This window comes from Anopheles nili, chromosome 2 (genome assembly GCF_943737925.1).
Source record: "Anopheles nili chromosome 2, idAnoNiliSN_F5_01, whole genome shotgun sequence".
Taxonomy (NCBI): domain Eukaryota; kingdom Metazoa; phylum Arthropoda; class Insecta; order Diptera; family Culicidae; genus Anopheles; species Anopheles nili.
This window is the reverse complement of record NC_071291.1, coordinates 16,002,675-16,014,802: the sequence shown is the minus strand read 5'-3', so window position 1 is coordinate 16,014,802 and position 12,128 is coordinate 16,002,675. Positions and strand designations below refer to the sequence as shown.

The window sequence follows — 12,128 nt, the reverse complement described above, 5'->3', positions numbered from 1 at the left end:
ACTTAATGCTGCCGAAGTTTGAGAAAGGGTATGTTAAGATCGTTTATAACAAATAAACGCCAGAAAGAAATGATTTAAGGATCAAACGTTGCCAGTTGATCGATGGTCATGTTCATAGAGAAGGAGATGTACGCTTCCTTGCGGCGAGTAGTGAAAGCTTGTGTTCGAGCGCCACCTAGCCGTCAGCTGTAGTAACTACACAAGAACTGCGAATGGAATTTTCTCTCCAGATTATTATTAACAATTACCTTAAATTAGATATAAAACTTAAACAATTAGCTGAAATCTCCTACTCTAGTTTCAATGCTTGTCCCGGGAAAGCATCTCACTTTTGGCCTGGTGGTGGTGGTTGCTGTTGTAGTGGTGTATGTATGTGTTCGCATGCATTGCACTTCCTCAACGGTTGGGGCAACTCGTACCGGGTTGCTGCTACCATAAGCTTTCCCGCAGCTCGTTGGAGATGCGATACGCCGACGAGTACGCGGACGAGAGCGTAAGGGACACCTTCGTGATGGCAACGAGCAGCAAAATGCCCCCAAATGCAAGCAGACTGTGCTTCACCACCTGGTCACCGAAGGGTAGGATCTTCAGATAGAAGATGAAGCGCGACAGCAGCGTCTTTGGCAGGCCCGGCATCGTCTGGGGCGTCGTCGTGTGCGGTTGATGAAAAGTGCGGAAAATGGAGGGAAAAACAAGAAAAAACGAAACGAATTTTATGAAACTACTGCGAGGCGGACCCGGCGGGATTGCACCCCATTCGTTACGATACGGCGGTTCGCTGACAAGAGTCGTCGGTGATGGGTGATGAAGATCCCCGCAAATGCTACGGGAGAGGTAAGCTATGAGAAATGAAAATATCCTCCGACGGGGATATTCGATTAAAGCGACATGCAGTTCGTGCGCGATCAAGATGGATGGCCTACTGTGAGTGTGATCTCGCAATGTGTGCGTGCTCCGTTTGAGACGGCCGCGTAGACCGGGTGGTGGTTAGGTATGGTACGCGTCCTTACATCGCTAGCAAGCTCAGATGATTTTGGTGTGGTCTTGGAATAGGACGCGTGACGTGAACCACGAACCACGTTCGACGTCGTGGCGCTGTGAACTTACGATTTCGAACCAGAGTGCAGGTACGACGAGGTTGGAGAACTTCTCGCAGTGCGACATGCCACTCAGATCCTCCAGCACCATGTTGATCTGAAACTTGACCGACAGCTGCAACGGAAGTCCAGAGACCTACGAGAAGAGGCGAATAAGTTCGGACTTTCGATTGGAGGAGTTGTCCAGTTGGTCACGGGCATTTACTCACGGGGTTGATCATGAAGTGACTCCTGTGTATCTTCGAGTCCGGTCTGGATCCATTCACGTACTCTAGCACCTTTGGATCGGCATCCAGGAAGTGTGGATAGCTGAGAGCGATCGGGAATCCGTAGTAGCAGCTGGTCACATCGATCAGACCACGCGGCAGACATTTGCCTTTACGAGGGGAAATAAAAAAGGAACGAGATGAGGTGCCGTTGTTGGTTGAGAACCTCCTCCACCTTCCAGGTGAAGGTCAACTCCTGCACAGTCGTTATTACCCTTCCGGCAGTAGCATTTGTTGCGCGGATCGAATTCGCCATTATCGAGCGCGTTCTCCTCGAACACGAACTTCGTCGCCTTCAAACCGTTCACCTCGTGATCGGTGCCATTTTGGATCTGCAAAAGAACGTGACAAAACTGTGAGCCAACTATGTCGGTGGTGAATGGTGGAATGTCCTTACCAGGATCTGCGCCCGGCACATGCTCTTGCGGAAGAACAGCAGCTGATCGTCCGGTTCGACGAAGCTCTTGAATTTGGTGCCGTCCGACGCGTTCCGAATGTTGCTGCAGTGGGTGCCGTTCCATTGGGCCAAATCTGGCGATCCGAGGTAGGTATCGTACAGCCCAGACATACTCGCCGACGTTTCGCCGGTGTAGAACGTCTCGAAGTCATCATCGAAATCGTACATCTAGAGAAGCAAGCGTATCATCAGCATGATACCGTGGACGTTAAAGCGGCCACAACTTACCCTGTCGATGAGCCCGACTTTATCGAACGAAATCCAATTGGGCAGAAACGTGTAACCAAGCGTGGTCAGCGTAGTCGGATAACCGTACATGAACTCTCGAGCTGTTTGGCGCTCCAGCGGTTGTACATTCGTTTGCCGTATCAGCAGGTTAATTGGCCATTGCAGGAAGTACGGCTTTGATGCAGCCACGTTTGCTATACTCTGTGGAAGCGGCAACAAGATGAGTGAGTTCTGGGTATGTCTTGCAGGATCTTCGCGCGCTATAGGTCCCACTTACCAGCAGTGCGATGTTCGGCATCATGAACACGTCGTCCTCACGCAGGTTCCCGGACAGGCCCTTCTGGAAAATGAGCGGATGATGTGGTCTCGTCGAGAGCGTTCCATTCTCGTTGAACGTGATATTATCGTGCGACATCAGCTCCCTAGCGTGGATAGTGAAACCATGAGCAATCGAGGTGATTGAGACGATCATTTCGCCCCAAACTCACCTGTACACGTACGGACCAACTTCCTCGATCTGCATCTTGTCGGCGCGTCCCGCCAGGAAGTCTTCCGCGTTCGTCACGTTAAAGAGATAGATTTTGATGTACAAATCGACTGGTGGCGTGCGCCAGAGGTTGAATATTTCCGACCCTTCCTGGAAAATTAGTTTCTGCGTTGCGGACGGACGACGAGAGTTGGCAATCACGAGCAGGCAAGGGATGGAAGAAAAAAAGGGATAAAAAACCGGTAAGCATACTCGCAGCTGGCAAGGGATTGAGTTCCTGGCCGCCTCGAATGCCGCAGTAACGGAGCCATTGGAAGACACACGAATAAAGCGAACCAGAAATAATGGCCGGCGGCAAAATGGTAAACGCAAGCACACCGCTCTGCACTACACCAGTTCTAGTTGCGCGGGCGCATGCACGGCTAACCGGTGGGCAAAAGTGCATTCACTGCAGGTTCGTTACCCGCCCCGGGCTCCGGTGCTCTTGGCGCCTTCCCTCGAGCGGGCTCTTGCGGTGCAATGGAACGTGGCTTGTTTTTTTTGCTTCGCTTTTTCAAGGGCAGCTCCGAAAGTGGCCACCAACGCAGTGGTTTCACGGACGATTGGTACGATCGCAAGCGAGTACGAGCGTTGAATGTTAACTCCCAGATCCCAGGGCGTCCTGGGGGAGCGCACGCAAGAAAGCTCCACATTTGGCTTATCCAGTTGGGGGCTTTCGTTGCACACACAAAAAAACAGTCACACTATTAAACTTATGTAAACGCAATCATGAACGTAATTGATCGAGTGTGCCATTGCGTACAACCGACCACAGGGCGAGCATACTGATGAAGCGGCTAATAAACTGATGCAGGGATTATTTTTTTTTTTCAATGGCAAAAGGATTTATCTGATTGCACATTCCCCTCACAGTGGTTTCTCGAGCGAACCTGTGACCTGCTTGTTGTGGTCAGGTGAACGCGTACTTACCCACTTGAATATCAGCAAATACGGATCGAGGATGTGCACAAGTGCGCCGCAGATGATGAACATGAAGCCGGCGGCCATAAGCATGAACGTTCCTGTGAAAGATGGAAAAAGAAAGGAATTCTAATGAATCAACCACATCCGCATCCTGACGGTGTAAAAAAGGGCAATGGGAAGTTAATCACTTCGAGATCCTGGAACCTGACGTCATTTGCTCATCAGTGGAGAAACCAACAAAAAAACCCCATGTACCGTATGTACAGGAAATGTGACTAGCAACGAAACGTGACTCGATCTACAAATCAGCACAAATTAAGGCTCCAATAGATTCATTATGATCACCCACCATTGAGCTCACGTCACCGTTGCAGGAGCTATCCTTCGGCAAGGCGGGCGATTATTAACGTACACCGTACATCAAACGTGCTGGGCAACGGTGCCATTGCACGGATGAGCACGTGCACTTCCGGGAAATTAGCGGACGACCCGCCCGACACTTGCTTTTGATTTATCTGCCATTAATGGACGGCACGATTTATTGCGTAGCTTTCCGAGCCACCGGTCGCATTTGGCTAATTTGCGGAACGCGCTATTAACCTGCAATTTGTCCGAGTGTCCGACACACCCTCGGTTGCAGCCACAGATAGAAGCCACAGTTCTAGCCTGTTCAATTCTAGCGCTGCGAGCGGGCTAAAGTTCAAACGCTGCGCACAAGCCGAGGGACGAAGGGCGCGATGTTAATGGCATGTTTTGCACTCTCTAATGAACGGATTATCAGCCCCAACGTCAGTCTGTTCAGCACGAGGCTCCTTAACGAGCGGCGCGCTACAAGTAGGGGACTGCTAGGGACTGTAAACAAACCACCCGTTAGGTTTAATCGTGACGATTATCCTCCCGGAAGGATGATTTGCTGGAATGCCAAGCATTCGCACACACGGTGGTCGATTAAGAAGTCACGAGGCATGGATTACGGTGGTCTTTTTTTTTGTGCAAACACGCATTCGAAAATTGGGCGTGCTCAGGCGTATCATTGATCGTAGCGTGCGATCGATCGATCGCGCATAAATGCGTAATTCACTCGCACTAGATCGCGTTCTCCGCAGGACAATCGATGAAATCGACACAAACGTACTAAACCAGGGAGATTGATAGAAAAAATAACACGCATGTTTAACGGCTAGAAACAAAACGTTCCGGCACTTGCGAGGTCGTAGCCCCACGTGAAGATACCTTAGCCGCGAAATTCGAAATCGGCTCCATTTGGGGGTTTCTGAAAACGCTGCAAAAGTTCAAGGCAACCGTTCACAAACCGTAACCCAGATTCGTTCGCACTTTCCGTTCAGTCAGTTCAATCGCAAAACGCCGACCATTCGGTGCATTCCTCGACGTGAAACTCCGATGGCAGTTGATCCAGGCCATCAGTAGCCATCGCTTTGTGTGCGCCAGTCAACCAGCTAATTGGAAATCCTAAATGTCATGCCCTTCAGACGTTTCGGTGCAACGTGGCCACACCCAACTGGAGTCCGGTCGCGCATCGATCAAAACCCATCGGGATCGGTAAACACGTGAACCGAACCATACCGAGGGCATTCATCAGCAAAATTACCATCTCGGCACACACGCACGCACAGGATTCATAAAATAATGACACGGAGCGTGATTTATAATCGACGCCTTGGTTTGCCGCGTTCAGGACCAAAACACAAACCACCCCCTGGTGATCGATTTGCATGCGAACGGCTCGATCCCGTGACACGCGGCTACGAGAGCGTCGTTATCGGTATTCAAATCGTTCGACCTTACATCGACCGCCGGTACAGGTTTTTCGCACCAACCCGAGGGATGCCATTTTATTTCACTCGACACCTCCCGGACACGCCGCATTTGCATACCGCCGGTCGTCCGTCACATAATGACGGGAGGCACGATCATCGGGCGCGAGGAACCGATTATAGCAGTTGCCGGTGCATTTCACTTTCCTTACCGACCGACCGGTTGATTGATTTGATTTTACGCCTGCAGCAGCACGGGTAAGCCTTGAGATGGGACTCGGTGTTGAACAAACGGGGGCACTTGATTGATTGTGCAATTTTAAACAATTCAATCATTGGCAAGTAAAGCCGTTTCGTCGCCCAACAACAACCAGCTGCAGGAAGTTTAGGTTAGAGTTGGATGTGAGCAAGGATATCAGTGGGAAAAAAAGCACGCAAATACGCTTCCTGAGTTGGATCTACGCCTGCGGTTTCGATTCATCGATATTACCCAACGCCCGTTAGTCGCAATGATCGCCCGATTCCAACATCCTCGATCGAGCGACGTTTCCTAACGCAAGAAAAACAACTTCCACTTTATAAAAGCTCAACAACGGAGAAGGCAAAAAAAATAATAAAGCAACAAAACCCAACACAATATCGAATCGATCGGAAAGGAGCATTACACCTCGGTGCAACGTTTGCATAAACATAACGCATTCGACCTTGAGGGCGTTAGGTCGCGTTTTTTTTTTCGCTGCTCTCCCATTCCACCTAGCGGATCGGAAAATCTACGCTTATCGGCGCGTGGTGCTTGTGCCGGAGAAGGCTCGAAACCGGACTGGAGCACCGTTTTGCTACGCCCCATTGGCCACCTCGGTCGTGTAGATGCACCAGCTTGAGCTGAGACCTCAGTGCGACATAGACACACACACACACGGTCTCTCTCTCTCTCTCTCTCTCACGGGAGTGTTGCAAGGGCAGCTTGCTTTCTGCACTTGAGCTGAAGTGCGTCTCCACCGCAAGGGGGCTACTATCGGTGGCAGCCATGTGGAAATCATAATTGAAAGTGCACTTTTCCAACCCGTCGGTATTGTTTGGCGAGCGGCCCTTCGAGCTCGATGCATCCGTTAGACGGGCGTTTATGTCTCTATTTTTTTTATGCTGCTGTTACTGCGGCCAGTGAGGCGAGACCTCGAACGGAGCCGGTGTGCAGGAGAGAATGTTCGCAAATACGCTACTTCTTGAGCTTCTTAAGCTTCTTAGACTTTAGACTGATCACTTATCACGTACATGCACATTATCAATACGCAGCCATCAGTGAGGTGACAATGAATCAAAGGGACGACGACAACAACAACAAAAAATGGCCGCATCAAGCAGGCAAACGTACAAAAGGTTAAAACCGGCCCCGTTAAACGGACGGCACTAATGGCACGTTCGGGGACGAGCCCGGAGAGTTTCTGACCGTGAACAGGCCGTGCTGACAATGACAACGATCGTCCGACGACAGTACGGGCAAAGCAAAACAGGTACTCCTTGACCCTGGCCAGGACGAGCGACCATGATGGCGTTCGGGGTGGTTGCGTTCTTGCGGTGTGATCAACGTTTTTCGCAGAAGGAATCGCTCCACTCGGATTGCGATGAGTCGTGAAATGCGTCACCGAGAAATCCCGCGGGCGAATTTTGCACCTCCAGGGAGCCGTGGGAAACCGCGCAGTCAATTAGCATCTGTCGCAATGGAGCCCTTTGGACGTCATTTGTCTAGCCGGATGGGTCATCTCTGAGACCCCGTTGCGCAATATCGTCCGCTTTGCAGTTGCACAACACAAAAGCCACCCTTTCGGGGACGGCAATTAAGTCGCGTGGAGAACTTTCGCGAAGCCGGGACGCGAAATCCGCGACATTGACGATGGAGGTGCCTGGTGGCGAGTCTGACTCTGGCCGGTTTGGTGGCAGTCGAGCGTGCGATAATTAGTGAATCAGTTCGTTGGTCTCCCGTGCACGCAATGCTACGATGCCGGCGGCAGGATATGCTAATGGGGTTGGTGTGACGGATCGATTACGCCCCGTTGCGGCCGGTGCAGCAGAACGGAAAAAACCCTTCAGGGTTCCTAAAGTCGTTAGGCGCGCGAGGAGTGCGCTACCGTTAGACGAACGCGTTCGGGAGCATTGACGCAGGTGAAGGATCGCGTCACATCCTTGCAGGTAGCGTTGGGAGCTTATCACACGATTAGTCGATTGCCGAAAGGGCAAAGCACGACAAATTACACCAGAAACGAGCGTACGTCACAAGCGGTAGCCTCTAATGGAGCCATAAACGGAATCGCCATTCCGCCCTTTAACAGGGCCAGATCAGGTCCAGAAACTTCGCCGTAATTGTGCGTCACTTACCGGCAAACTATTAATCTTTTTATTCGCCCCCTTAGTTGGATTAGTTGGCGCTTTTCTAACGACAAAAAAAAGGGCCAAGTGAAAGGTAATACACACGAGCAGCCCTTTGGCTTCTGTTGGGTCCCGCGGGGGAAAAACACCGATTATCGGATTTTGAATAGCCCTTCGCCATCGCGATAACCCACCCCAGTGCAGCAGCATTTTTCTTTTATTATGCCATCAAATTACAAGTCTCAGGTCTCAGTGCACACGCCGGTACTAACCGCTCCCGGACAATTAGCATTACATAAGCGCCGTAATCCATCGTGGCTGGGGCGATCATTTCCCGGGTGTTGTGGGTGGTTGGGTCCCAAAATCAATCACCAATCCAATCCACGTCTATCAAAGCGCCCTGTAAGCGAAAGGCTTAAGCGTACGCCGTCAAGGAACGGCTCGTCCTTGCGGGCGTGACTCGAAACGGCCACAAGCCGTACGCCGGTCACTAAGCCGTTTCTTCGCAACGTGACGACGCGCGTCGCAAACGAGACGAGACGAGAATGTAGCGCCCCAGCGAAGGGTGGCTAACTCGCTCCCGTAGGGCCGGTCGTGCATTTAATTCAATATTCCATCCATCGCGCCCGGTCCGGTACGCGTCCCCGGCAATTAGTGCTATCGCGCGGCGCAATGTACACCCCGGTGCCGGTGGCACAACAGGCGAAAAAGGGGGTGGGAGGAGGGGGGACAGAGGGTACCAAAGAATGCACTCGCCCAAAGGGGAGGGGGTGGTACGTCGTTTGTTTGCGTCGAATGCGGAAATAATTGCAGCCTCACCGGGTAGAACAACGGCGTCTTCGTACGCAACGACGACGACGACGACGACGACGACGAGGGAGCTTTTCCACGCGTGGAAACATCTCGCAGCATCCGGACGGAAAAGCTCGCAAGGCAGGGGATGAAACCCCCCTACGGTCACCACCATCGCCCCCCCCCCTCGCCGTTCTAGATCCGAGCGAGATCCGGCGTTCTGGGTGCGCGAGTACGCGAGTACGATTGCGCTACCGTGCGCGTGGTTGCGCCAACGGACGGTACAGGTTTTTCTTTCCTTTTTCCCAGCGCTTAGGCCGTCGTCGTCGTCGTCGTCGCCGTCGCCGTGGTCGTGGTTGGCTAAAATTTGGACACGCCATAGATCGGGTGATCGGGTGTGATGGGTTTACACTTGTTGCCCTTCGATGCGAGCGCACGGATTTCAACATCGCAGCGTCGCAAAAAACCTGCTTATTTTTCCGTTTGCTAGCGCACCAACACCCCTTTCGGTGAGCTCGGTGGATCGGTGTCCCTTTCGCTCGAGCTCGAGCTTGGGCGCGCGCGCGCGCACACGCGAGAATGCGGTATATTTCGTCTGCGGTACCACCGTGCGTTCTGCGCATGCGCTATTCGCGTAGCACTGCGCATATCCCTGCACATGGGGGTGCCGACTTTGGGCCGTTGGCCCGGTTCTCGGGTTTTCTGCGGCCAGCAAGGATATGTGCCACCCAGATCGACACGGGGAGGGTTACTTACGGTTCGGGTAGCGCGTGTGCCGGCCATGTTTCGGTTGGTGGAAGAAGTAATCGAGCAGTGAGAATTCACTGCGCAGCCTTCGCCGGAATGGACCGAGGCTTTCCGAACGTCGGCGTTGTGGTCCCGCTCCGCTGCAGTCTCCATTGCTGCCTCCGAGGCTGCCTCCCGTCGTACAGCTTGGACCACCCCCAAATATCGTCTGGTACTGGCCCCCGAAGAGGCTCGCGATGTCACGCATGGTTTTTTTTTTGGCGTTTTAATTCCTCACTTCACAGTCCACAGTATGAACAAAATTCACCGACGAAACCTAACCTCAAAGAGGTCACTCAATTCAGCCAACTAGATTAGTGTTTATCGTCCCTCCCTCCAAACAGTTACCCTCGCACCCAAACACACAGCACACAGCACACTTGGATGGGGTTCGTTGCTCTATCCTTGCTCGAAGAAAGACAACTCTGCCATAAACGAGCTGGCGAGCCTCGCTGAGAGACCGATAGGGGGCTTCGAGTGATCCCGCGCAAGGATACACCACACCGCAAGGAAGAATCCACGAGAACCCGTTTGCTCGTCCGTCGTGACGAACGCGCGCTAGTAGACTGTTGGCCCGCGGTTCACGCGGGCTTCTTTGTAGTGCACTTGCAGTTTGCGCTGGTTGCGTTAAGTAACCGCCTCGCGCTCGCGCACACCACTCACCAACACCGGCCCCCCAAAAAGCCCATCGCCTTCGTCGTCGGATGGCCAGCCGGAGAACCTGCTGGAACCCGACCTCGGGGATGGCCAGCAGGTGCGAACGAGATGGCTCGTGCGAGTGACAAAGAAGGAAACGTACTGAGCCCCGGCCAGTACTAGATGACTGCCAGTGGAGGTGGTAGTAGCCAAGCGGGTTGCAAAACCTGTTGATACGGGCGGGAAGTGAAGCCACGGGGGTTGGGACAGGCACGCGCGCGGGTCGCATTCGTGCGCATCGAGTGGCTGCGTGCTGCAGCAATGCATTTATCAACGCACCAACGTCAAGATGCACCCTGGTGTGGATGCTGGGTTGAGGCTTCTGGGGGTGGCTTGAGGCCACTGCCTGCGTGTAGATCGACTACTCAGGCTACTCATGTCGGGTGCGTGCGTGTGTGTGTGTACAAGTCTCACGCACGCACACGCACCATCGTCCAGTGTCAACTTGTCTGGTTGTGAATCGAACGGTCCTCACGATGGAGTGGGGACAGTCGAATGTCGATCACCGTCAACCAGAAGTAGCCACCAAGCTATACCGTTGCACCCTGCACTGCTGATGCACTACCGCCCAGGGCACTCTCGCGTGCCCTTTCCTCCCCCCACCACACCTCTGTTCACCGAGGACCTGCACTGGCCGGCGATTAGACGAAATTAATACTGCCCTTTTCCGTGTGGTTGCTCGTGGGGGAGGTCTGGTCAATTAGTCTGGGGTCGAGGCCGGACCACAACCCGGAAGTGGCACCCATTTCCCACCCAGTCCGGACCCGGCAGATCTTCCTTCTTCCGTTAGAGTGACCGGACGGGCGAATTTGCACCCACGTACCCCGGCTAAGATGCGGCACGGTTAGTTTCTATGGCTGAGTCTCGTTGGCTGGCTAGAGAGGACAACGTGCGTAAAACGCGCCAACATGGGGCATTAACCGCGCTCGAGTTCAGGCTCCGGTCCATTGCCATCCAGACCGTCGGTGTGCGTGCGTTTGTGCATGTGGGTTAGTTGTTCTTCGATCGATCGATCGGGTTCGTCGCTTGTTAAATGGCACAGAAGCTCTGAGCGTGAAAGATGCCCGGCAATGTCAATTGTCGGGTTTGGTCAGAGCAGTCGATGCTTAGAATGCAGTTCTAACAAGGTGCCAGAATGCGTCTGAAATCCGGTCGCAACCGCAAGTCATCTCAAAACCCGACGACCTTCGTACGCACGCGTGACTCAGGGGAATCCCTCGTACGACGCGTCGTTCAACCAGAAAACGCTTCCGTCCTGGGTGGTGCCTTGGGAAATTCATCCACGGAGGCGAATACTCGGGAACTCAAGTAGCAACACCGTTCTTCTATGTGCATTTCGCCTGACTAATGGGCGCATTCGATATCACGATCGGATATGCAGCGTAACCGTCAGCTGCGCCGTTCCGGGGCTCATATATTTTCCCCCGTCCGTTTGAAATTTGTTACTCACTCACGGAGATGGGATTAGGAGGCTGATGAATAAAAGTTCGCCCTGCCAACGGACATCGTGCAAAAAACAAAAGGGAAGCGGGTGATAGGAACCGAGGGAGCAATGAGCTCCGTTATTTCTATAAATATTAATGCATAATCAATTGATCCGTTCTCACGTGCTGGTCGCGCTCGGGTGGTGACAATTCCGCGGGTGACCTCAAACGGAACGCATAATAAATCCTCGCGAGGGTTGTGCAAGGGTTAATTGAGCGGCTAATGGTGGCTAAGCGATATGGATGGTTTCATAAAGGTTGACGAGCCTGCGCTGCATCGGTGCACGGTGCATCGGCGGAACGTTTCATCTCCTCTGGAACAAGGCTTGAAGGGTGCGTTAATGGAAAGCTTCATCTGTGGCTTGACCGTGCAAAAGCTCCAACTAACATCCTTCACTTCCGAGTCAGTCATTCATACTTTCTGTCATCGACGTGCACGGGGAGAGAATTGTATTTTTTATGTTCGCTCTCTCTCTCTCTCGAGCTTTTGATCGTGAGAGAATTAAGCCCAACGCACATCCGAAAGCTCTCTGGTTCGAATGAGGGTGGAAAGCTTTATATTATGTTTGTGTTCTTTTTAGGGGTGCGCGATGTCAGTTGATCTTCGAAAGCTTCGAAAGCACACTTGGCGTTTTGGTGAGGAAGCTTTCATGCAGTTGAGTAAATCATGCTCGACAGGCGTTGCTGCTTTCTTTCACACGATGATTTCATCCCTGTCTGCGATCATGCTTGC

At 52.7% G+C, this 12,128-nt stretch overlaps 1 protein-coding gene across 1 annotated transcript; it reads right to left on the bottom strand.

Moving 5' to 3' along the window:
• Positions 1-18: 18 nt before the first annotated feature.
• On the bottom strand, positions 19-9,423 carry LOC128730943 (scavenger receptor class B member 1). The gene is made up of 10 exons (XM_053824035.1): positions 9,186-9,423; positions 3,505-3,596; positions 2,537-2,700; positions 2,326-2,470; positions 2,049-2,249; positions 1,761-1,988; positions 1,578-1,695; positions 1,307-1,473; positions 1,108-1,233; positions 19-639 (listed from the first exon to the last, which is right to left on the bottom strand). Exons 1-10 carry the CDS (start codon positions 9,421-9,423, stop codon positions 430-432), a joined length of 1,689 nt encoding a protein of 562 aa, XP_053680010.1. The 3' UTR covers positions 19-429.
• Positions 9,424-12,128: the final 2,705 nt, after the last annotated feature.

Coding starts and splice junctions, on each gene's coding strand:
- LOC128730943 (XM_053824035.1), bottom strand. CDS start 9,423: ATGCGTGACATCGCGAGCCTCTTCGGGGGCCAGTACCAGACGATATTT. Junction 3,597..9,185: donor GCACACGCGCTACCCGAACC/GTAAGTAACCCT, acceptor CATCTTTCACAG/GAACGTTCATGCTTATGGCC. Junction 1,989..2,048: donor AAGTCGGGCTCATCGACAGG/GTAAGTTGTGGC, acceptor TTGCTTCTCTAG/ATGTACGATTTCGATGATGA.